This window comes from Piliocolobus tephrosceles, chromosome 2, assembly GCF_002776525.5.
Source record: "Piliocolobus tephrosceles isolate RC106 chromosome 2, ASM277652v3, whole genome shotgun sequence".
NCBI classification, from domain to species: domain Eukaryota; kingdom Metazoa; phylum Chordata; class Mammalia; order Primates; family Cercopithecidae; genus Piliocolobus; species Piliocolobus tephrosceles.
This window is the reverse complement of record NC_045435.1, coordinates 102,807,915-102,829,720: the sequence shown is the minus strand read 5'-3', so window position 1 is coordinate 102,829,720 and position 21,806 is coordinate 102,807,915. Positions and strand designations below refer to the sequence as shown.

Genomic DNA, 21,806 nt, shown 5'->3' with positions numbered 1-21,806 from the left:
ATGAACTATCTGACGGAAATACAGATATGATACAGGATCTTCTCCTTTGAAGAAACCACTGTCCCACTCCGTATCTGCACCTAGCTCCTTCAGAGACAGGTCTCTCAAAACAATAAACAACAGACATTCAGCTGTTGGCAAGAACTCTCAAATGTTAACGTGAAAAATAAACAAATAAATAATAAAAACAAGAGAAAGGAATTCTCTTACTCCAACAAACCTATTTCTTTCTTATGGCCTTAAAGTATGAGGATCTCCATTGGCAGAATTTTCCCACAGCTGGGGGCCATAGTAATTTCAAACATGAATTTTAGAAGACAGATACAGATTTAAGTTTCAGTTTACTCATTTTTACAGTGGTACATGCACCTACCACATAGGGATGAGAGGAATTAATGTGATAATTAAAAGTGCTTAGCAAAACACTGGGTATATAATAAACATTCAATACATGTTAGCTATATTATCCCAATTACCTAGCCAATAAATCTTAGGGTCTATCTCAACTATTTCTTCTTTCCTTTAGTTTTCTCTGACTCTTTCAAGGTTGGGGCATTCATTTCCTTCCTCCTATGCCTTCCCTGCACCTATACCACCACAGCAGGATGCTTCTGGTAAGAGGTCCTAGAGGGTAAGCTGGACCTCTAGTAGTTTGGCACCTAGTAATCACATGTCAACGAAAATACCTTCAAAATACCTTCTTTACCTTACATTCTACATATCACCAATTAATGCTACATGATATACCACTGAGGCAATCTTACCCATTCCACTTCTGTTTAGATTCTCTAGCTGTTTTGCTTATTATTATTTTTGTCGAAACAGGATTTTGCTGTCACCCAGGCTGGAATGTGGTGACACAATCATAGCTCACTGTGGCTTTGACCTCCCCGGCTCAAGCAATCCTCCTACCTCAGCCTCTAGAGTAGCTGGGACTACAGGCATGCACTACCACCATGTCTGGCTAATTTTTTTATTTTTTGTAGAGACGTCTTCTTACTATGTTGCCAAGGCTGGTCTTGAGGTCCTGGGCTCAGGCAATCAATCTTCCATTCTTGGCCTCCCAAAGTGCTGGGATTACAGGTGTGAGCTACCACACCCAGCTTTTGCTTATTATTAATAGTATAACATACAATTATAGTTTTATTTTTTTCCTTCTGGATTATTTAGGATAAATTCTATCATTGGGGTTACAGGATTTAAAAAATGTAGGTCCTAGCAATTAGACTTCTACCCAGTTTGCTCCAATTAACTTTATTACAGGATATGTGCTCCAGGATTATTGCAAAAGAGAGCTGCTATTAACTTTAGTACTTTCACTTCTATTTTGTGGACCTCAGGTTGTCTTGACATCAGCAAGAAATAAAGGAAGCTATAGCAATCTTCCTTGTGTACAGCCAAATCTCATGACTAGTATGCATTTATAAAGGCAAGCTTTTCACTTAAAGGTAATTCAGAAAATGTATACAAATTTATAACAAACCAACATAGTGTGTACTATGTGCCAGACACTGTTTTAAATGGTTTACAGATATTAACTAATGTAATCCTCATAATAACCCTTTGAGGTAGGTACTAGTATCCCCATTTTACAGCTAAGGAAACTGAAGCACACCAATGTCAGGTCACAGCAGGGATTTCAACCTAGCCTTGAGCTAAGGCTCTTCATCACTCTGCTATGTGCCTGTCCAGAAAAAAACAAAACAAACAAACAAACAAAAAACAAGCAAATAAACCATAACTGTACAAAATGATCCCAGGTGTACCTCATAAACGGCTCTTCTCTATTCCCCGGGTGAATACCAGATTAAGATAAACAATGACTCAGGGCCAGGCACAGTGGCTCACGCCTGTAATCCCAGCATTTTGGGAGGCTGAGGTGGGCAGATCACCTGAGATCAGGAGTTCCGAGACCAGCCTGGCCAATATGGTGAAACCCCGTCTCTACTAACAATACAAAAATTAGCCAGGCATGGTGGCACATGCCTGTAGTTCCAGCTACTCGGGAGGGTGAGGCAGAAGAATCACTAGAACCTGGGAGGTGCAGGTTGCAGTGAGCTGAGATTGCGCCACTGTACCCCAGCCTGGGTGAGAGAGGGAGACTCTGTCTCAAAAAAAAAAAAAAAAAAAGGAAACATAACAGCATCTTTATACTAACCTGCCAGTAACCGCACAGATGTCTCCCACATATAACTAACTATATGCTTGGATGTCTAACTTCTCTTCCTCTTTAGGCTTCCCAAAAATGCTCACATGCCCGAGCATGCCAGGAAAAAAAAAAAAAAAGTATGTCTATTTCAAGGTAAAAATAAATATTTTCTACCACAGTTAACATTCCATGAAGTGAGTTATCAACATTCTAAGGTTGAATGGATAGAAAATGGCAACGAACCGAGAGAAAAGACTTAATATATTCAAGCTTTAAGGGCTTACTATACAAAAGCATAAATAATATAATAAGGTAGGGAATCATGAGTCAGTGAATATTGTTGGAACAAATAAATAGCAGATTGGGCCAGGTGCAGTGGTTCATACCTGTAATCTCAGCATTGGGAGGCCAAAGTGGGAGGACGACTTGAGCCCAGGAGTTTGAGACCAGCCTGGGCAACAAAGTGAGAACTCGTCTATATACAACATTTTTTTAAAACTAGCCAGGCATGGTGGTGCACACCTGTGGTCCAGCTACATGAGAGGCTAAGGTGGGAGGATCACTTGATCCTGGCAGGTCGAGGTGCAGTGAGCCATGACTGCACCTCTGCACTCCAGCCTGTGTGACACAGTGAGACCGTCACTCACATCCTACCTACCTACCTTCCTAACAACCAGATTGGAGATGAATTAATTGAGATCCAGGTTTCATATCATACATTAATCCATCTGGAATTAGCCTCCCAAAAATTACATTAAAAATGATGACATAAATTACATAGCATACTTAGTCCAGCTATGATGGGGGACAGCCTCCATTTACCCCCAACAATCAGAAATGTATCAAAAGGAAGAGAGGTTTGAACATGAGAAGGAAACTTTTTTGCATAAGGAAATTAGCATTAAGAGAAGGGAAGATAAAGCTAAAGAAGTGACCAAGTGGTGGGGCGTGGTGGCTCGCACCTATAATCCGAGCACTTTGGGAGGCTGAGGTGGGCAGACTGCTTGAGCCCAGGAGCTTGAGACCAGCCTGGGCAACATGATGAAACCTCGCCTGTACAAAAAAATACAAAAAAAGGTACGCTATTAGCCCCAGCTACTTATGAAGCTGAGGTGGGAGATGGCCTGAGCCGGGGCCATCAGGCTGCAGTGAGCCAAGATCATGCCACTGCACTCCAGCCTGGGTGACAGAGTGAGACCCTGTCTCTAAATAAATAAATAAATAAAAATGAGAAGTAACCAAGTAACTGACAGAATAATATATTTCAAGTAGTGGACTTTTACTGAAAAAGTAAAATACAGTATTTTTTTCATCCATTCATTCAACTAGTCCTTATTGAGAGCCTACTATGTGCCAGGCACTGTTCTAGATACAGGAGAGAACACACAGACCCAATGTCACCAATTAAATTTAAGATACAACCATATATGCCTTAAAAGAGATAAAATCCAATATGGAAAAGAAAATGCAACATGGAAAGGAGGGAAATATAGACAAACATACACGGTCTGAACATTAAACTGATTTTTAATATGCTACCAGCACGAATTCAGGAGAGCAAACTGGTAATATGTAATACTACATACTCTGGGTCTCCATAACTTTACTGCATAAAGGAAAATCTTCCAAAGGAAAAAACCATTAAACCCAACAGTTTACAGGGATCTAAATGCCTAATACAAAATCAATGGCTAACCTACAGTAGATCAACACTCTAGCTCAGCACTGTCCAACAGAAATATAACGCAAGCTGCAAATGTAAGCCACATAATGTAACTTAAATTTTTCTAGTAGCCATATTTAAAAAGTAAAAAGTAGGCAGGGTGCAGTGGCTCACGCCTGTAATCACAACACTTTGGGAGGCTGAGGTGGGAGGATGGCTTCAGGCCAGGAATTTGAGACCAGCCTGTGTAACCCTCCAAGACCCCATCACTACAAAAAATTTAAAAATTAGCCAGGCATGGTGGCACGAGATTGTAGTCCTAGCTACTCAGGAGGATGAGGCAGGAGGATCACATGAGCCCAGGTGTTTGACACTGCAGTGAGTCATGATCATGCCCCTGCACTACAGTCTGGGTGATGGAGTGAGACTCTGACTCTAAAAATAAAAAGTAAAAGGTGGATTAATTTAAATAATGTATTTCATTTAACCCAATAAAAAGTATTATATCTTTTTTAACATATAATCAGTGTGAAAAATTATTAGGTATTTTACAAATGAAGTATTTCTTTTTTTGTACTAAGTCTCTGAAATCAGGTATTTTATGCTTACAGCACATCTCGGTTCAGACTGGCCATAGGTCAAACGCTCAATAGCCACAATAGTACTGTGTCGCGTGGTGCAGCCCAGGAATTCACAGGTGAGGGTGTTTTGCTTGCCCAGAGGACATTTGGCAATATCTGGAGACGTTTTTGGTTGTCCCCACTGGAGCGGTGCTACTAGCTCTAGTGGGTAAAGGTCAGGGATGCTGCTGAACATCTACAATGCACAGGATAGCCCCCACAATAAAGAATTATATGGCCCAAAATGTCAATAGTACTAAGGTGACCCTAGATAGATAAACAGCTGGTACTGATATAGGCTGACCTAGGGGAATGTATTTTATGAGGCCATTTGTTTTTTGTTATGATGCTTTCAATCCCTTTTACAAGCAACTTTTTAAAGCTTCCCCTGAAACAAGATGAGGGGACCCATTTCTCTTATTTATCTTAAGGAGCACGGCACACTGAAAGGCTGTCAGTGGCCAGACAGCCCGACCACACAGAAAGGCATCTACACCAGCTGCTTTGTCTCAAAGGGAAAAATACTGGCAGATCTAGGAGCTGAGAAAAATATTAAATGAGGAAGTATGATTGCCATTTATATCTTTCCCATGACTATGTGACTAGGAGATTCAGCATTTTTCCTACCAAGATAATGGCAATGGGGCAGGAGCGGGGTCACAGGGAAGCTAAAAAGGGACAATGAAGTTCAGATTCTGCCAGGTGGGGTGGCTCATGCTTGTAATACCAGCATTTTGGGAGGCCAAGGTGGGAGGATCACCTGAGGTCGGGAGTTCGAGACCAGCCTGGCCAACATGGTGAAATCCTCATCTCTACTAAAAATACAAAAATAAGCTGGGCATGGTGGTGCATGCCTGTAATCCCAGCTACTCGGGAGGCTGAGGCAGGAGAATTGCTTGAACCAAGGAGGCAGAGGGTGCAGTGAGCCAAGACTGCACCACTGCACTCCAGTCTGGGCAACAGAGCCAGACTCTCTCAAAAAAAAAAAAAAAGGAGAGAGAGAGAAATAAAAACAACAACAACAACAAAAAATGCAATTCAGATTCTGTCAAGGTTCAAAGGTCAGGGAAATACATATTCATAAACACCTCCCGTACGAAAAACAAGTAACATTCGATCCATAAGCAGACAGATCTGCTCTTGCAAAAGACGCCTCTGCAGGCCCTAACACCATCCTCGGGCCTCAGATAATCAGCACACCTATCACACCCCATGGCCGCCACTTCTCCAGCTGTCCCATCTCACTTTAACAGGCTGCCAGAGTGAATGCCTGCTGACAGTGCAACCAAGGGCTTTTACCCTGCACAGAGGCCACTGGGACAGATACCAGGGGCCAGAAATCATCCCCCGTCTGAACAATCCAATCCCTTCCTGACGGCCAGACAACAGCAGGGTAGCCTTCCTAATAAGCCTCAGGCTGAGGATTCAACCAAGTTCTTCCTGAAGGCAGAGACTGCAGGCATCAACTGGCAACACAGAGGCACCTCGCTTTCCAAGGGGGTTAAAGGCTGCCTGCTCCTGTCTGGCACACCCCTCAAAGAAAGTGGTATCTGGGGCACAACTGGAATCAACAGGCCTCAGATCTCACCTCTCCTCATTCACAAGACCTTAAGACAAACAAGAGAACGGGTGCCTCTTCTAATACATCCCTCTGGCCAAGAAAAGCATTTCTACAGATGTCCCAAGCCCATGCAGCCTTTATGACAAACATCTAGAAAGACAAACTTTTAAGGGGAACTGTTGTGCCACCAGATACAGTTCTTAAGGGACTCAGAATATTAGAAATTAAATTTAAAAGAAATTAAAATTCACTTTTAAATTTAAAAAGATCAAAAACTGATGTCCTCCCAAGACTGGCTGACTTCAGGCTTTCCCACCCTTCCTAATCTCCAACAAGTTAAAGAAACCTACCAAGCACGTTTCCTCTCCTAATTCCCACCACATCCTTACTCCCTAGTGGGTTGTTAACATGACCCTGACCATCTTAAGCTCTTCCCTTAAGAACTTCCAAATAGTAGCCATTTCAGTCAAGAGGATCAGCAAAATTCTAGAACCCAACCTATATGGGGAAGAAGCAGAATACAAAAGAAAGAGCTATTAATCCAAGTCAGGGAAGCTGCTAAACTCAGTCCCATCACCAGCAGCTATGCTACACAGAGAAAAGAATTAACTTGAGCATCAGCTCACTTACCCGCAGCTATGCGGTTACTCTGAAGCCAATGATCAGCTAGCAATACAATTCACAAGCATCCCTCCACCACCACGGTAAAACAGGTATTTGTCTGCAGTTGATAATCTAGCATTACTCCATAATCAGCAGGAATTTGAGGGTTTTCAGTTGTTTCATAAGCTAAATTCCAAGGAACTTATTCAAAGTTTCTATTACGTTGGGTCTAAGATTAACTTTGTTAATACCATGGTAAAGTTTCAAAGGATAAACTGAAAATGAATCACAGGGGTAAAGGGGGATTTACAGGAAACACTTGGAGCCACTGGATGAGGGGAGAGAATAGACTTTATTCCATGAGATCCAGACTAGAGATTCTCAGCACTGCCTACTTACTAGAATCACCAGGGGAGTTTTAAAACAATACCAACGCCTGGGTTCTATCCCAGAGACTGATTTAATTGGTCTGGAATAGGACCCCAACACTGGTATTTGTTGAACATTCTTCAAGTGATTTTAACATTCAGCCTGGCTTAAAAACCATTGATTTAGAGAGTTGTGAATATTGTTCTTTTGCATTTGACAAAAATCCCTTCAACAAGATTTTCAGGCTTTAGCTAAAAAGAAAGAAAAAAAAAAAAAAGGCCCAGTGCGGTGGCTCACACCCATAATCCCAGCACTCTGGGAGGCTGAGGCAGGTGGATCACTTGAGGTCAGGAGTTCGAGACCAGCCTGGCCAACATGGTGAAATCCTGTCTCTACTAAAAATGTAAAAATTAGCCAGGCATGATGGTGCACACCTGTAATCCCAGGTACTTGGGAGACTGAGGGCAGACTTGAACCCAGAAGGCAGAGGTTGCCGTGAACTGAGATCATGCCACTGTACTCCAGCCTGGGTGACAGAGAGAGACTCCATCTCAAAAAAAAAAAAAAAAAAAAAGGCTAAAATATAATTTGTAAATAAAACTTCCTCTAGTGCCTAACACAATGTGTGTTAAATGCGTAGTACAAGGCTTTCAGGGTTCCATCATGTGACCGCCATACTGCAGAGCTGGCCAGAACTGCTGACCACGGTGAGAAGCAAACACAACGGTTAGGGGCTGAGCGGCTTGGCTATTTTTCTACTGGGAGACACAACATTTAAGAAAACTAAGTGACTGCTCAACATCATACCTGCATAATACCAATTCAAAGTAAACAGAAGGTTGTCAAGTTCACAGGATTCTTAAAAAAAACCAAACAACTACAGCCATTTATTGGAACCCATTCTGTGTAGTTTATTTATCTCTAAAAGCCTGAGTGTGTCTATTTCCACCACATAAATACAGATTTCATAATAACATATAATCCTTTTTAGTGAGATTTGCTTTTGCAAACATACCCTGAACTCTAAGGTCAGGTACAGCTGTCAGTGTCATGGCATCTCCTGGCTGGTTCCATGCTCTTTTTGGCAGCCCAGCACACTGGGCCAGAGACAGGCAACAGAGCCATCATGCTTCAAAGAGGTGCCAAGTACTGTGTTCTGAGCCACCGGATTTCAGAAAGAACATCCCTGGAAGCTCACCCAGCCCCAGTATAGTCTGCCGAGTAAGTGTCTCTCCTGGACCTCACCTACAGAGAGGTGAGGCTAAATGGGGACTGGGCAGGATGGCCTTTGAGGTTCCATCCATCTTTTAAAGTACACATGTCAGTCTTGCTTTCTGCCTCCACGAGCAGGCTTTGGTAAGTGGAAGTTCTCATCTGATATCTAATAACAATTGATTCTTTGAACAGCTAATTCAGAAAATAATCTTAAGCAGTTAAAACACATATCACATCTAATCATCTAAATTGGCTAACTCCTTAAAAGGGGGGTAGGGAGGGAAAGGATAAATTTAATTCTGCTCATTAGTGGACTTCAGTGCACCAAATTAACTTCACTTTAGTCTGTAAGCTTAACAATGACAGTTGCAAACCCTTCCGGAGGCCCTGTTTCTTGCGTTGACCTTTTTATTTTTGACTAAGAGAGAGGGAAAAATGATAAGACATTAAAAAAAGCATTCACAGAAACCACCTAAAGGTGGAAACAAGATTTCATTGAAAAAGTTTCCATTAACCATTTATAACTTCCAAGTCATCTTAACAAAGATTTAGGTACTTAAAAAAAAAAAAAAAAAAAAACCAGGAAGCTAATTCCAACACTTTTCTTCCCCTTTGACAGAAACCTCCTTTAACTCATGCCAACAGGCTATATTTATTTCCCTTAAGCAGCACTTCCTAGGAAAGCTGCGGCAGTCTTGCAGCAGACCGCATAAGAGAGCTCATGATCCCGGCAGCAGCCCAACCTCAAGAGCCCCAGCGAGCTGTCGACGCAGTTACCAAGCATGAGAGCCACCTGGGCTCTGCACCAATCGCAGCACTGTTGTTATCTCAGCCCGAGAGCTCTGGGCTGCTATTGGAGACCAATACCTGGCACCAGACCAGATACGGTGTCACACCCAGCAGTGCCTAAGAGACTACTGAGCCTCATAAAGCTTTATGGATGCCTACAGGGAGAGAAAAAAAAAAATGCAGGTATTCTTACTCATCTTAACCCTGTCCAGAAAATCTGCTGAGTCACTGGGTATCAATCAAGAGAAAAATAATGCAGAGCTGCAAAATGCTAATCTCCTTCCTCCTGCTCTCCTTCCTAACAGCAAGCCGACTCACAGGTAATACTGTTGACTCGGAAAACACAAGGGCACAAACAAATTCACACGTCCTTAGTCTGTAAAGAAAAGCTTTCAGGAGCAAACTCTAAAAGTACAATGTACTAGACAAAACTATTTCATGAAAACAATGGTTGTCTCTGGGTAGAGGAATTAAGGGTGGTTACTTTTTTCCCATAACTTTACACACTTTGTACATTTTCTATAATGAGCCCATATTTCTTTCCTAACAATACATCTTCGAATCATTTCTGGTAAGAGATTAGACCCACATCTTTGATGCCTAAGATATAACTTGAGCTCACCAAAATATTTCAAATCACTAATTATGAAAACTCCAACCAAGGTTAAACGGTCAGCCTACCACAGAACTAAGGAAATACTAAGTAAGAGCCCTGGATTTTATGAATACTTGCTTTGTTACCTTTCCTAGACACAGAATATTCTAATTTGGTAGGAAGAAAATCCCACCAATGACACATTTTTGAGAGAAGGGGAAAAAATAACTAAAGATCATGTGCCAGTAATAAGGGTACATGAACTTTAGTTTACTTCTGCTTTTTTTTTTTTTTGAGACAGAGTCTTGCTCTGTCACCCAGGCTGGAGTGCGCTGGCGTAATCTCAGCTCACTGCAAACTCCGGCTCCCAGGGTCAAGCGATTCTCCTGCCTCAGCCTCCCCCCAAGTAGCTGGGACTAACAGGTGCGTGCCACCACGCCCAGCTAATTTTTTGTATTTTCAGTAGAGACAGGGTTTCACCGTGTTAGCCAGGATGGTCTCAATCTCCTGAACTCGTGATCCGCCCACCTTGGCCTCCCAAAGTGGTGGGATTATAGGCATGAGCCACCGCGCCTGGCCCACTTCTGTTTATTTTTCCATTCTTCCTCTTTTCCCAGATTAGACATGCTAATGAAAAACAAGGCACCCTTAGCTTTGCCTGAGAGCACTAAGAAAACAAACCACCACCCCAATAAAATAAAGGTCATAAAAGCATCTGACAAGCTTTGTCTTGCTTTTGCTTAAATATTAAAGCAATTAAAATCCAAACTCCTTGGCTTGTTATTCAAGAACACACATGCCCAGGCGTGATGGCTCATACCTGTAACCCCAGCACTTTGAGAGGCCAAGGTGGAGGGATCACCTGAGGTCACGAGTTCGAGACCAGCCTGGCTAACACGGTGAAACCCCATCTCTACTAAAAATACAAAAAATTAGCTGGGTGTGGTTGCATGTGCCTATAATCTCAGCTACTCGGGAGGCTGAGAAAGGAGAATCGCTTGAACTCGGAAAGCGGAGGTTGCAGTGAGCCAAGATCGTGTCACTGCCCTCTAGCCTGGGCTACAGAGGGAGACTCAACCTCAAAAAAACAAAAATAAAAAACAAAACGAAAAACACACATAATGTGAAATTCACTGAGGTATTGTACTATAGCTAAGACTTCATACATTTTATGCTCAATACCAACAGGGACTAGGTATCCCTAAAACCCACAACTCTTTCTTTTGCCTGGCAAGTTCTTCATTTCTCCAAATTCTACCCATTCCTCAAGTTTCCAGTCAAATGATACCTCCTCCTAAAGTGTTCCCTGAGAAGCACTTTCTCGTTTTACTAATTCCCCCAGCACCTAAATTACAGTCATCTATGTAGAGTACATGTTTGTGAGTTTAAGCTTCTATTGGTGGACAGGCAGGCCCAGCACCAATTTATCTTTATCTGCACCAGACCACTTGGTTCATGCTGTGCATGCATCTTGAAGAGTGTTCAAATATTTGCTAAATTAAAAAAATGAATAAACACTGCATCTTAAAAAAAAAATCTGGGCTTGTGCAGTTTTATGAGCTACATGTGCATACACAAATAGGATAAAAAAAGGAACCATGCCTGAATAATCATGCCTCAGGGACAGGAACAGTGTTTAGGAGTAGCCTAGGTATAAATCTTCATGTTAGCTGAAATAACGCCAGCCTAATGCCAGCCAAAGTTAGTACTCAGGCTCAAAGAACTAACAGCAACAGAAGTCACCACTTTATTAACACTTCAGGATTAAAGGATGCCTGCTAAGCCTCAAATTGTGTCACAAGTATTAACATTATAGTCCCAAAGAAAGTGCGTAGGTGTGCGAATGCTTTATTTCAACCCTAAGCATATGTGAGAAACTACAAATATTTGAAGATGTGACTATTAGAGCAATTTTTCCAAATCATATTCCAAGAGAATGATTTGGTCACAATACTAAGAAATGGGCAAACCATGTAATCTGCATCTTCACTTCTTCACACCTTGAAGAAAAAAGCACTGGCCTGCTTAAAGTCAGAACTTCCTCTTTGATACTTTGCTTCTGACTTCTGTTTGACACCATTTCTTTTCTTTATTATTTTGTTTTTTAGTGAGACAGGGTCTCGCTCTGTCACCCAGGATGGAGTGCAGTGGCACAATCACAGCTGGACCTCCTGGGTTCAAGTGATCCTCCCACCTCAGCCTCCCAAGTAGCTGGGACTACAGGCACAAACCCCCATGCCCAGCTAATTTATTTTTATATTTTGTAGAGACAGGTCTCACTGTGATGCCCAGGTTGGTTGTGAACTCCCAGACTCAAGCGAGTCTCCTCCCTCGGCCTCCCACAGTGCTGGGATTACAGGCATGAGACACCAGCAGCACAGGTCTCCTGCTTCCCAGTTAACTGGACAAATCAAAGGCTAATAGTGGTGAATGAAACCTTGCTTTCCACATAAGAGCCACAGATGTAACCTTATCTTTTATTACTTAGAGGCATTTTTTTGTTTGTTTTAAATTTCTGACGGGTAGTAGGCATACCTGGCATCCTGGGAGATCCTGTCCCAGATTTCGTCTCTAACAACTAATACAAAAATGATGGTTATCATGATGTGACATGAAATTGCAATCTCTGCCCAATTAACTGCTTACTTTAAAAAACAAAACTATATGCTTATATAGGAATTCTGCTTCCCAACTACTTACGTTATCCATTTTTATACCATCTCAGTCCAGAAAATTTTTTGTCATCTTGCTGGTTCCCCCTGTCAGCAAACTTGTATCATGAGACAAGTTAAAGATAAATATATCTGAGAAATTTTGTTTTTTGACAGGTAATAGTCAAGCAGGTAATGGTGTCTGAACTTACAAAAATACTTAGTAGCTATGCATTCATTTTAATGTATATACAAAAATAGATTGAATAAACCTATGGGCTTATTGTTGTTGTTTTGCTAGGTCTAGGCTAAGTAAAAGAAAGAGAGTAGAATAGAAGAAATCTTTTAAAAAAAGTTCAGAGATTATAAGGATACAGTAAAATCAGGAAAAGAGTACTCAAATTTCAAAGTTTAGGAGCAGGGCGTGGTGCCACATGCCTGTAATCCCAGCATTTTGGGAGGCTGAGGCGGGAGGCTTGCTTGAAGCTGGGAGTTCAAGAACAGCCTGGCCAACAGTGAGACTGTCTCTACAAATAACAAACAAAAAAAAATTTAATAAAAAATAAAAGTTCATGGCCGATGTGGTGGCTGATGCCTGTAATCCCAGCACTTTGGGAGGCCAAGGCGGGCGGATCACTTGAGCTCAGGAGTTCGAGACCAGCCTGGCCAACATTGTAACAGAGAACAGCAGGCAGGCACCTGCTGTTCAGGAGGCTGAAGCAGGAGAATTGCTTGAGCCCGGGAGGTGGAGGTTGCAGTGAGCCGAGATCGGAACACTGCACTCCAGCCTGGACAGAGGGAGAGTTAGTCTCAAAAAAAAAAAAAAAACAAGTTTAGGAAACATGAAAGAGTAATAAAAATAAAATTCATGTGGATTCCTGAAATTTTATAAAAGTGGTATTAGCCTTCGTATTTCTCTGAGATAAGGCTTCAGTGATGGCTGACTCTGTATCCTTTAGGGTACACAAGGCCCAGCGGTGCCTAACTGCTGTTCTTCTCCACTTTGTAGAGGAAAAGCTCACTGCTGCCACTGCATACCCTGATGTCAACTCTACTCTAACAAGCTGGGGACACTGTCCCCAGAAATTTCACAGTACCACACACCAGCTCCACAGCCTCCGCCGTCTGCTCTGCAAGCCATCCTTTGGTAAACCTGCTCACTCTCACAGCTTCACCTACATGGACACACTGAAGACTCTAAATGTTTTTTCCTACCCTACTTCTTGTCTATGCTCTACCTACTGATAATTTTACCTGTACGCACTTCAAATTCAACATCTTCAAACTCAAAATCATTCTTTTTTTTTTTTTTTTGAGACGGAGTCTCACTCTGTTGCCCAGGCTGGAATGCAATGGTGAGACCTCAGCTCACTGCAACCTCCGCCTCCTGGGTTCAAGAGATTCTCTTGCCTCAGCCTCCCAAGTAGATAAGGTTTCACTGTGTTGCCCAGGCTGGTCTCAAACTCCTGAGCTCAGGCAATCCACCAGCCTTGACCTTCCAAAGTGCTAGGATTACGGGCGTGGGCCAACGTGCCCGGCCCAAACTCATTCTTAATATCTCCCTAATCTCCTTTTCTTCCCTTATGTCCATGAATAGGTTTAAATCCTTACTATCAATCCCAGACACCCCAATGCCTCCCTATCTTCTAGAAACACCTTTCCTCCATCCTCATTTCTATGCTTTACAACAGAAGCCTGACCTCTCTGACATGGATGGGCAGAGCCGCTTCCTGACTGCTCCCTATATTTGATCTCTTTCTCCTGTACAGGTTTTTTCTGCATTGCTTCAAGACTAATCTAAGATAAAAATCTACTCTCAAACATCAGTAGCCATTAGGGAACTACAAATTAAAACCACGATCAGATACCAGGCACATCGATAATAATGGCTTAAATAAACATTATGATAACATTGAGTACTGGCAACAATGTGGAAAAACTGGATCATTGCTGGTGGGAATGTAAAATGGCACAGACACTCTGGGAAAGAGTACTGCGGTTTCTTACAAAACGAAATATGCACTTACCATATGACCCAGCAATCGCAGTCCTGGGCGTTAATCCAGAGAAATAAAAGCTCATGTTCACACAAAATCCCGTAACTGAAGGTTCAGAGTACCTTTATTTATAATTGCCATTAACTGTAAATGACCCATATGTCTTTAAACAGATGAATGGTTAAAGAAGCTATGGTACATCTATAACATGGAATGCTACTTAGCAATACAAAGGAAAGAACTATTGCTGCACACAACAAAATTAGGTGGCTCTCAAGGGAATTCAGCTGAGTGAAAGAAGCAATCTCGAAAGATTATATATTATATGATTCAATGTATATAGCATTCTTAAAATGACAAAATTACAGAGATGGAGAAAAGATTAGCAGTTGCCAGAGACTGGGGTTGAGGGGACATGGCTGTGGCTATAAAAGGGTAACGAGAGATCCTTGTGATGGAACCTTTGCATACTGACTGTGGAAGCGGTCATACAAATTTACACCTTTAAATAAATGCATAGAACACACACACATAAACACAAAAAAGGGTGCATATAAAACTGGTGAAATCCTAAAGTCAATGGATTGTATCAAGGTCAATCATTGATATCCAATGTCAATCAATGTCATTGATATCAATGTCATTGATATCAATGTCAATCATTGATATCCTGTTGTGATATTTATTGGACTATAGTTATGCAAGATGTTACCACTGGGGGAAACTGGATGAAGGATATACAGGATCTCTATATTATTTTTTATAATTACATGTAAATCTACAGTTAGCTCAAAATAAAAAGTTTTTTTTTTTTTAATCTCATTAACTTCCAATAGTTCCCCAATGCCCACAGTGAAATATTTCTTAGCATGGCATGCAGAATTTCCCCCAACCTATAATCCCTTTATACATCCTACGCCCTAAACAACTAGTTCTAAGAGCTAACATTTATTGAGCACTGGCCATGTGCCAGGTACCATTTTAAATATTTTATATGTATTATCTCACTTACTCCTCAGTGATCCCATGAGTCAGGTACTACTGTCAACACCATTTTATATACAAATGACGTAAGTAGCTTATCCAAAGTCCCAACATGCCATATGCTCTTTCCATACCTTTGGGTCTATACTTGTACTGCCTAAAAAGCCTCCCCACCTAATTGCCCTTTAAGGCCCTGCCCCAATGTTACCTTCTGACATTTTCTAGACTTAACTGTTACACTAACTGTGTCTAGCACTCAGAGGGTATTCGATAGATGTTTAATCAACATAAGGTCTAGACAAAAGGACATGAGGAAGTTATAAAACTGGCACCACGAGAAGTATTTGACACTGATTACATTGAGCCTGTTTCTTTGAAGTTAAACCTGAACGGAAAAGCATTCTATAATACACAGTAGGGTACAGAGAAGACTCATTAACAAGAAAATGTTAATTAATAAAGCAATGGCTTTAACACAACCAAAGAGGGAAACATAGTATCAGGCTAAAGAAAGGCCAGTGCCAGCTGCAAAGTCTGTACTTTTCTCAAATTTTCGCATAACAAATACACCAAGCCGGGCACGGTGGCTCACGCCTGTAATCCCAGCACTTTGGGAGGCCGAGGCGGGCGGATCACGAGGTCAGGAGATCGAGACCATCCTGGCTAACCCAGCGAAACCCCGTCTCTACTAAAAATGCAAAAAATTAGCCAGGCGTGGCGGCGTACGCCTGTAGTCCCAGCTACTTGGGAGGCTGAGGCAGGAGAATGGCGGGAACCCGGGAGGCGGAGCTTGCAGTGAGCCGAGATCGCGCCACTGCACTCCAGACTGGGTGACTGAGCAAGACTCTGTCTCAAAACAAACAAACAAACAAACAAAAAAACAAATACACCAACATAAACCTCAACTTCCTAAACCTAGTCCATTCTGCTTTATTAGGTACTTTTGTAAGAAAAGATATGCTTTTTTTCCTCAGGAAAAAGAATATTTTCTCCAGGTGAAAATGCATCTTCATTATTTCCCTTGGAGGAAACTAGATTATTATCTAAAGACTGCTTAACTTATGAATTCGCTTGAAAAACATACTGATTATCCCACAACTATCTAGAATTGTTCTGAAATCTGAGTCTCTCCAAAGGATTCACATTTTATTTTATTTTTCATTTTTTTTGGAGACAGAGTCTCACCTGTTGCCCAGGCTGGAGGGCAGTGGCGTGATCTCAGCTCACTGCAACCTCCACCTCCTGGGTTCAAGTGATTCTCCTGCCTCAGCCTCCTGAGTAGCTGGGAGTACAGGTGCCTGTCACCACACCTAGCTAATTTTTGTATTTTTAGCAGAGACAGGGTTTCACCATGTTGGCCAGGCTGGTCTCGAACTTCTGACCTCAAGTGATCCACCCACCTCAACCTCCCAAAGTGCTGGGATTACAAACGTGAGCCGCTGCACCTGGCCAGATTCACATTTTAAACATGGATGACAGAAAGTACAAGAAAACACCAAGTTTGTTTAGGTACATGAATGAAGCTTAATTGGCTTTATATTCTCTGTTGTTGCCCCCACGAACCCCTCCTCCTCAATAAGTTGTCTTCTCTTAAGCACAGCCTTTTCAGAAGGCACCAACATAGAGTAAAAGCGAAAAAGAGGAGAATGCTCAGTACCGATCAGGTGGGAGGCTGAAAGCCAGCCTCTCTTCCACGTATTGAGTGCTTACTATGGACCAGAGACTCATAAATAACCATAAATTCTTAACAGTAACCTAAAGTCAAAAAAGAAAAATACTTTTTTTTTTTTTTTTTTGGGGACTGAGTCTCCCTCTATCACCCAGACTGGAGTGCAGTGACATGATCTCAGCTCACTGCAACCTCTGCCTTCCAGGTTCAAGCGATTCTTGTGCCTTAGCCTCCCAAGTATCTGGGATTACAGGCGCCTGCCACCATGCCTGGTATTTTTGTACTTTTGATAGAGACAGGGTTTTACCACGTTGGCCAGGCTGGTCTCGAACTCCTGACGTCAGGTGATCCACCCACCTCGGCCTCCCAAACTGCTGGGTTTATAGGCGTGAGCCACCATGCCCGGCCAAAAAATAAGTTTCTAAATTACGCATTATATGAAAAACAGAAGATGTGTTTTAGTACAATAAGCAGATAAGAGACTCATAGGAAAGGAAACTGACCGGTCGAGTTCTCCTGAACTTGGAATCTTCGCGGTCCCTGTGCGGCCCAGAAGTGCTGGTTCTCTCCCTCACACTTCTATACCCAGGACTGGGGATGATATACTCTTTTCCTATGTCAATATCCTTCATCTTCTCTGAGTGGAGGTTCCAGGGCTCACAGACTCTTAGTTTCACATCAGAATTCCTGAAATTAAAAATTCATCAAGAAATAGATTATTTCCTAAACAGTACTTAACCATATGTTCAAGTGCCTTAAAATACGGAAAAACAAACCAAAAAAAAGGCAAAAGTACTAAAACTTTCTACTGTTATAGCTACAAAAATTAATTTTCAAAAAATGTTCAAAGATTTTCATTTCATTTTTTTAAAGAAAAAGAATCAGTATAAGAGAATCAAGAAAAATTACCTTCTCTCACTTCTAAGGGAAAAAAATTTAGAAAAAGTAAACACACTAGTAAAGAGACACTCACTCTCTTCAACTAAGCTCAAATCCAGTGTATACAGCATATAGCTAGGTTGGTTTTTTTTTTTTAAAAGACTTCATAGAAACAATTTCAGTTTGTCCCGAGTATTAAAAACTCCACAATTTTAAAGTGGACATCATTTCTCCCACTAAATTTTACTAAATAAAAACTTACCAAACACTTATTCTACCAATGATATATTCCATCTCTGCCTTTTTATAATTAACTAATGGGTTAGCTGGTGTTATTTTAAAGCTCCATGAAGTTATACAGTTAAAACAATATTATAACTTCAAACACAAATTCCCTGGGTACTGAAAATGTTCTAAAACTAGATAGTGCTAATGGTTGCACAATGCAGTGAATACACTGAAAAAAACCCACTGAATTGTATACTTTAGAAGAGTGAATTTCATGGCATATAAATCCTACGGCAATAAAGCTGTTATTAAAAAACAATAACAAAAACAAATTCCCCATCCTGTATCACTAAGTCTTACCTAGTTTTTACCTGAAACTCTGTTCTAAACCACTGCCTGCCTGGCTAAGTCTAATCAATATCCTGTATCAACTCAGGTCACTTAAAAACAAAAAACACATACATACTTCTCTAAAATGTTTCCCCCCTCTAAGAAGGGTCACAGCCTCCCAGAGACAAGCTGAGAAAACACCTTTCAGACTAGCCTCCAACGGAAATTAAAAACGTGTAGCCGTGTTGCTTTCTGGATTCCATAAATCCCTAGCTATCGCTGTGACTTAAAAGTACTACTTCTGCAGCACAAAATTCTAACCATTATAATGCATTTTTTAGGGTGTCAGATAAAAAGAGAACACTTAGTAATCCTCTAAATAAAAAAGACTAACTCTCCTCCGCAAAGACAGGTTTCCAGTCCGAAGAAAGCTTGACTTCTTGCCTTTCAGAATTCTGGTTCAAGTACCCTAAGTTGATATAGCTGTTACTTATCTTTAAAAAAAAAAAAAAAAAAAGTCACCTTGTCCAATGACAAACTACACCATAAAGAACAGCAGCTCACCAAGCCAGAGCGCAGCAATCACGTCATTGAGACCTCATTAAGGCTAAACTATAAACAGACCTGGCATCTGCCAGTGTCCCCAGTGTTGAGCTGTAGCTGTAGATCAGAGTAACCTTCTTGTTACGAGAATCACAGAAGTCTAACCTTTCCCTTCAAGGGTTCCCTAGCTTAGCTGATTATCTGGAAAAGGAAAAGATTAGTGCTACCTTTTTTAAAGGTGGGGGTTGGGGTGGTGAGCGGTTTGAAAGAGAGGTGGTCACCGGAACTCATCCACTATACGAAATGCCATGTCAAGAAGAACACGAACATCATCTCAATTATCTAAGCACCCATGATAACCAAAGATTCTTTCAACCACTTTTATTTCAAAGGATAAGGCAGAATCAGTGGAGCACAGGAGCAGAGAGGGGCAGGGAAAAAACGACTTCCCTGTTATGACACAAATAATGACTGTTTTGTGCCTAGAGTGACTGCTGTGGTAGACACTGCTAAACTATCCTAAGGGACTAACTTATCCTATGTATGAAGGGTGTGGGGAACAGTGTTCCATTATCTCTAACACACTCATCTCTACTTTCCTGGAAAAAGAGGCACAATCAGGGGAGCAGGCAGGCCCAAAGTAGGCACAAAGTTACTGTCTACGGCCTTGAACATAAGGACACCATCCTCTGTGTATCTGGAACATAAAAGAGGGCACCCCACGTGGAGGCCGGCGAAGAGCTGGGAATCCTGACAGGTTTGGAAAGAAACAAAGCCCCAGTCTGAAGCAAGCAAGCAAGGATGGATCCCCAGGTCAGCCTTTTTATTGATACTATTTATATTTCCCTATCTTCTCGTGTTCTCCTTTGAAGTTGTTGGAAAATCTTTTTTTAAATGCTCACTTGCCTCAGCTATCAAGAGAGGAAAAAAGAGAAGGGATTTTTGTTTGTAGAAAACAAACCTATTGTCCAGACCTGTACAAGGGTAGAAGCAGAATAATCAAAGTGGGAGGACCCCAAAGAAGTCCCAACAGGGTTGAGGCCACTTAGCTGCCCTTTTTTTACCAAGATTCTCTTTCCACTGATTAAAGTGTAGACAGTCTCCCTACACAATGATACTGATTCAACTGCATGGCAGGAGGAGAGTTGCACGGGACTACACGAACTGTTGCCTGGCCAGACTGGTGTGTGCAAGCTGCAGTCATCCCAACACTCCTGAGTAGGTTTCCATCACCTCCAGGCCCTCAAGCTACACAAGGAAGACACCACGCTAAAGGGATACGTATTTACAACATCCACTGTAATCCACTTGTTGCGTCTCCAAGCAACCTCACCTTTCATGCACGCTGCAGGCCCCAGTAAAACCTAGCCATCTCCTCCTCCAAGACCTCCTGAAACTTTCCCGGTCGTTCCTGTGCCCACCTGCCTCCAGCCCCTCCGTCTATGCAGAAACCAAATGACCCTTGTGTGATAAACACAAAGCCACCCGCAGCTCTGTGTGGCAGAAGCGAAAAGAGCACTGGATGACCGTGGAGAGATCTGGGCTACGTTCCTGGCTCAGCCACGGGTTTGCTGCGCGTGCTTATGTCACGTACCTCCATTTACCCGCTTGCAAAAACGAAGGGGATGACTTACTTCGAAGGTCGCTGGCGGCTCCGCTGCGGGTTGAGCAGGGTGCCCCGAGCCGCCCGCTGCACAGCCTCCCGGGTGGGCGCTTCTCTCAGACTGGCTTCGCCTGGGATGCCCGGGCCCTAGGGCGTTTCCACAGCCCGCTCCGGCCTGGCCAGGCGAGCGCGACCCACACCCACGGCCCACGGGCGCAGCGCCCCCTGGCGGCTGCGGCCAGAGACGTAGCCCGCGCCCCTGCCCGCTCATCCCGACCCTACCTGCCAGTCTTCCAGCAAACGACCCCGTTACCAGACCCCGGGCTCACAGGCCTAGGAGGCGGCGGCAGGGGACCGGGGGAGGCCATACCCCGTTCCCCAAGTCTCCAGTGTCCCCCGAACTGCTCGTAGCCCTGGCCACATCCCGCCACGCCCCGAGGAAATGCAAACGGGGGATCCCCGTGACAACCGAGCTGGAGGGCAGGGGTGCGGCAGCAGCCATCACCTACCTGCGCCCCTGCTCCAGGACAGCCGCGGCGGCCGCTCAACCACACTCCCGAGCATGAGCCCCGCAGCAAAACAAGCCTTTATAGCGGCATCGGCCGCCACACCGCGCAAGCGCGCTGCACAAAGCATTCCCAAGGCTGAAGGGAACTGTAGTCCGCTTTCCGAGAGCCCGGGGCTGCGGATGCGGCTAAGAACTACATTTCCCAGAAGCGCCGGTGACATCCCGGGGGCGGTGCGGGCTGCCCCTCTTCCCACCGAGCTCCCGGCTCCGTTCCATCCTTGCCCGTGCCTCTGCGAGCCTGTCTGGAATCTTCTCCGTGGTTGTGTTCCCGGGGGGAGTCAGTCGGGAGGCTTAACCGTGGTCCTGTGTTCGCACACAGTGCTGTTCGTAGGCAGGGCAGTCCCGACCCTGCGTGGCCGTGCAGCTGCCAGAAAAGATCGTGAAGGTCATCGTAGCCCGCGTCTAACCCGTTGAGAGTCGTCAGGCCGGCCAGCCTCAGTTCTTATCTGTTGTGGCAGATATGATTGCTTGCTCATGGTTCGACCCTGCATTCTGCGCAGATACCGCCTTTCTCACTTTAACACCAACTGCCCATCAATGTCGCGCTGCCTGGTCTCTAGATGATAAAATGCCAGGATCACAGTCTTAGAAGTGGCAAGAGCCTTAGAAATGGTATGCTAACTCATCCTCTTCTTTTTATAAATGAAACTGAGGCTCCCGGAAAGATTGATCCCTTTATCAAAGATCGATCCCTGTTTCATCGGTACCTTCAGCATCATTAAATAAAAGCCACTGTTGAGTTCTTCCCTACCCTGTATCTGATGCTTTACATACCATTCTTGTTTCCTTT

At 43.1% G+C, this 21,806-nt stretch overlaps 1 protein-coding gene across 5 annotated transcripts in view; it reads right to left on the bottom strand.

Annotated features, from left to right (window-relative positions):
* Positions 1-21,138, bottom strand: part of ABCC5 (ATP binding cassette subfamily C member 5) — a 95,604-nt gene extending 74,466 nt beyond the window's left edge. For 3 of the 5 annotated variants that reach the window (XM_026454896.1, XM_023187602.1, XM_023187603.2), the window contains exons 1-2: positions 20,958-21,138; positions 17,369-17,552 (exon numbers count right to left, since the gene is read on the bottom strand). In XM_026454896.1, the coding sequence (XP_026310681.1) occupies positions 17,369-17,497 (129 nt within the window). In that variant the 5' untranslated portion in view covers positions 17,498-17,552; positions 20,958-21,138. Of the gene's footprint in view, positions 1-17,368; positions 17,553-20,479; positions 20,931-20,957 lie in introns of those variants that run through there. The other 2 variants (XM_026454900.2, XM_026454897.2) reach the window with 2 other exon arrangements.
* Positions 21,139-21,806: the final 668 nt, after the last annotated feature.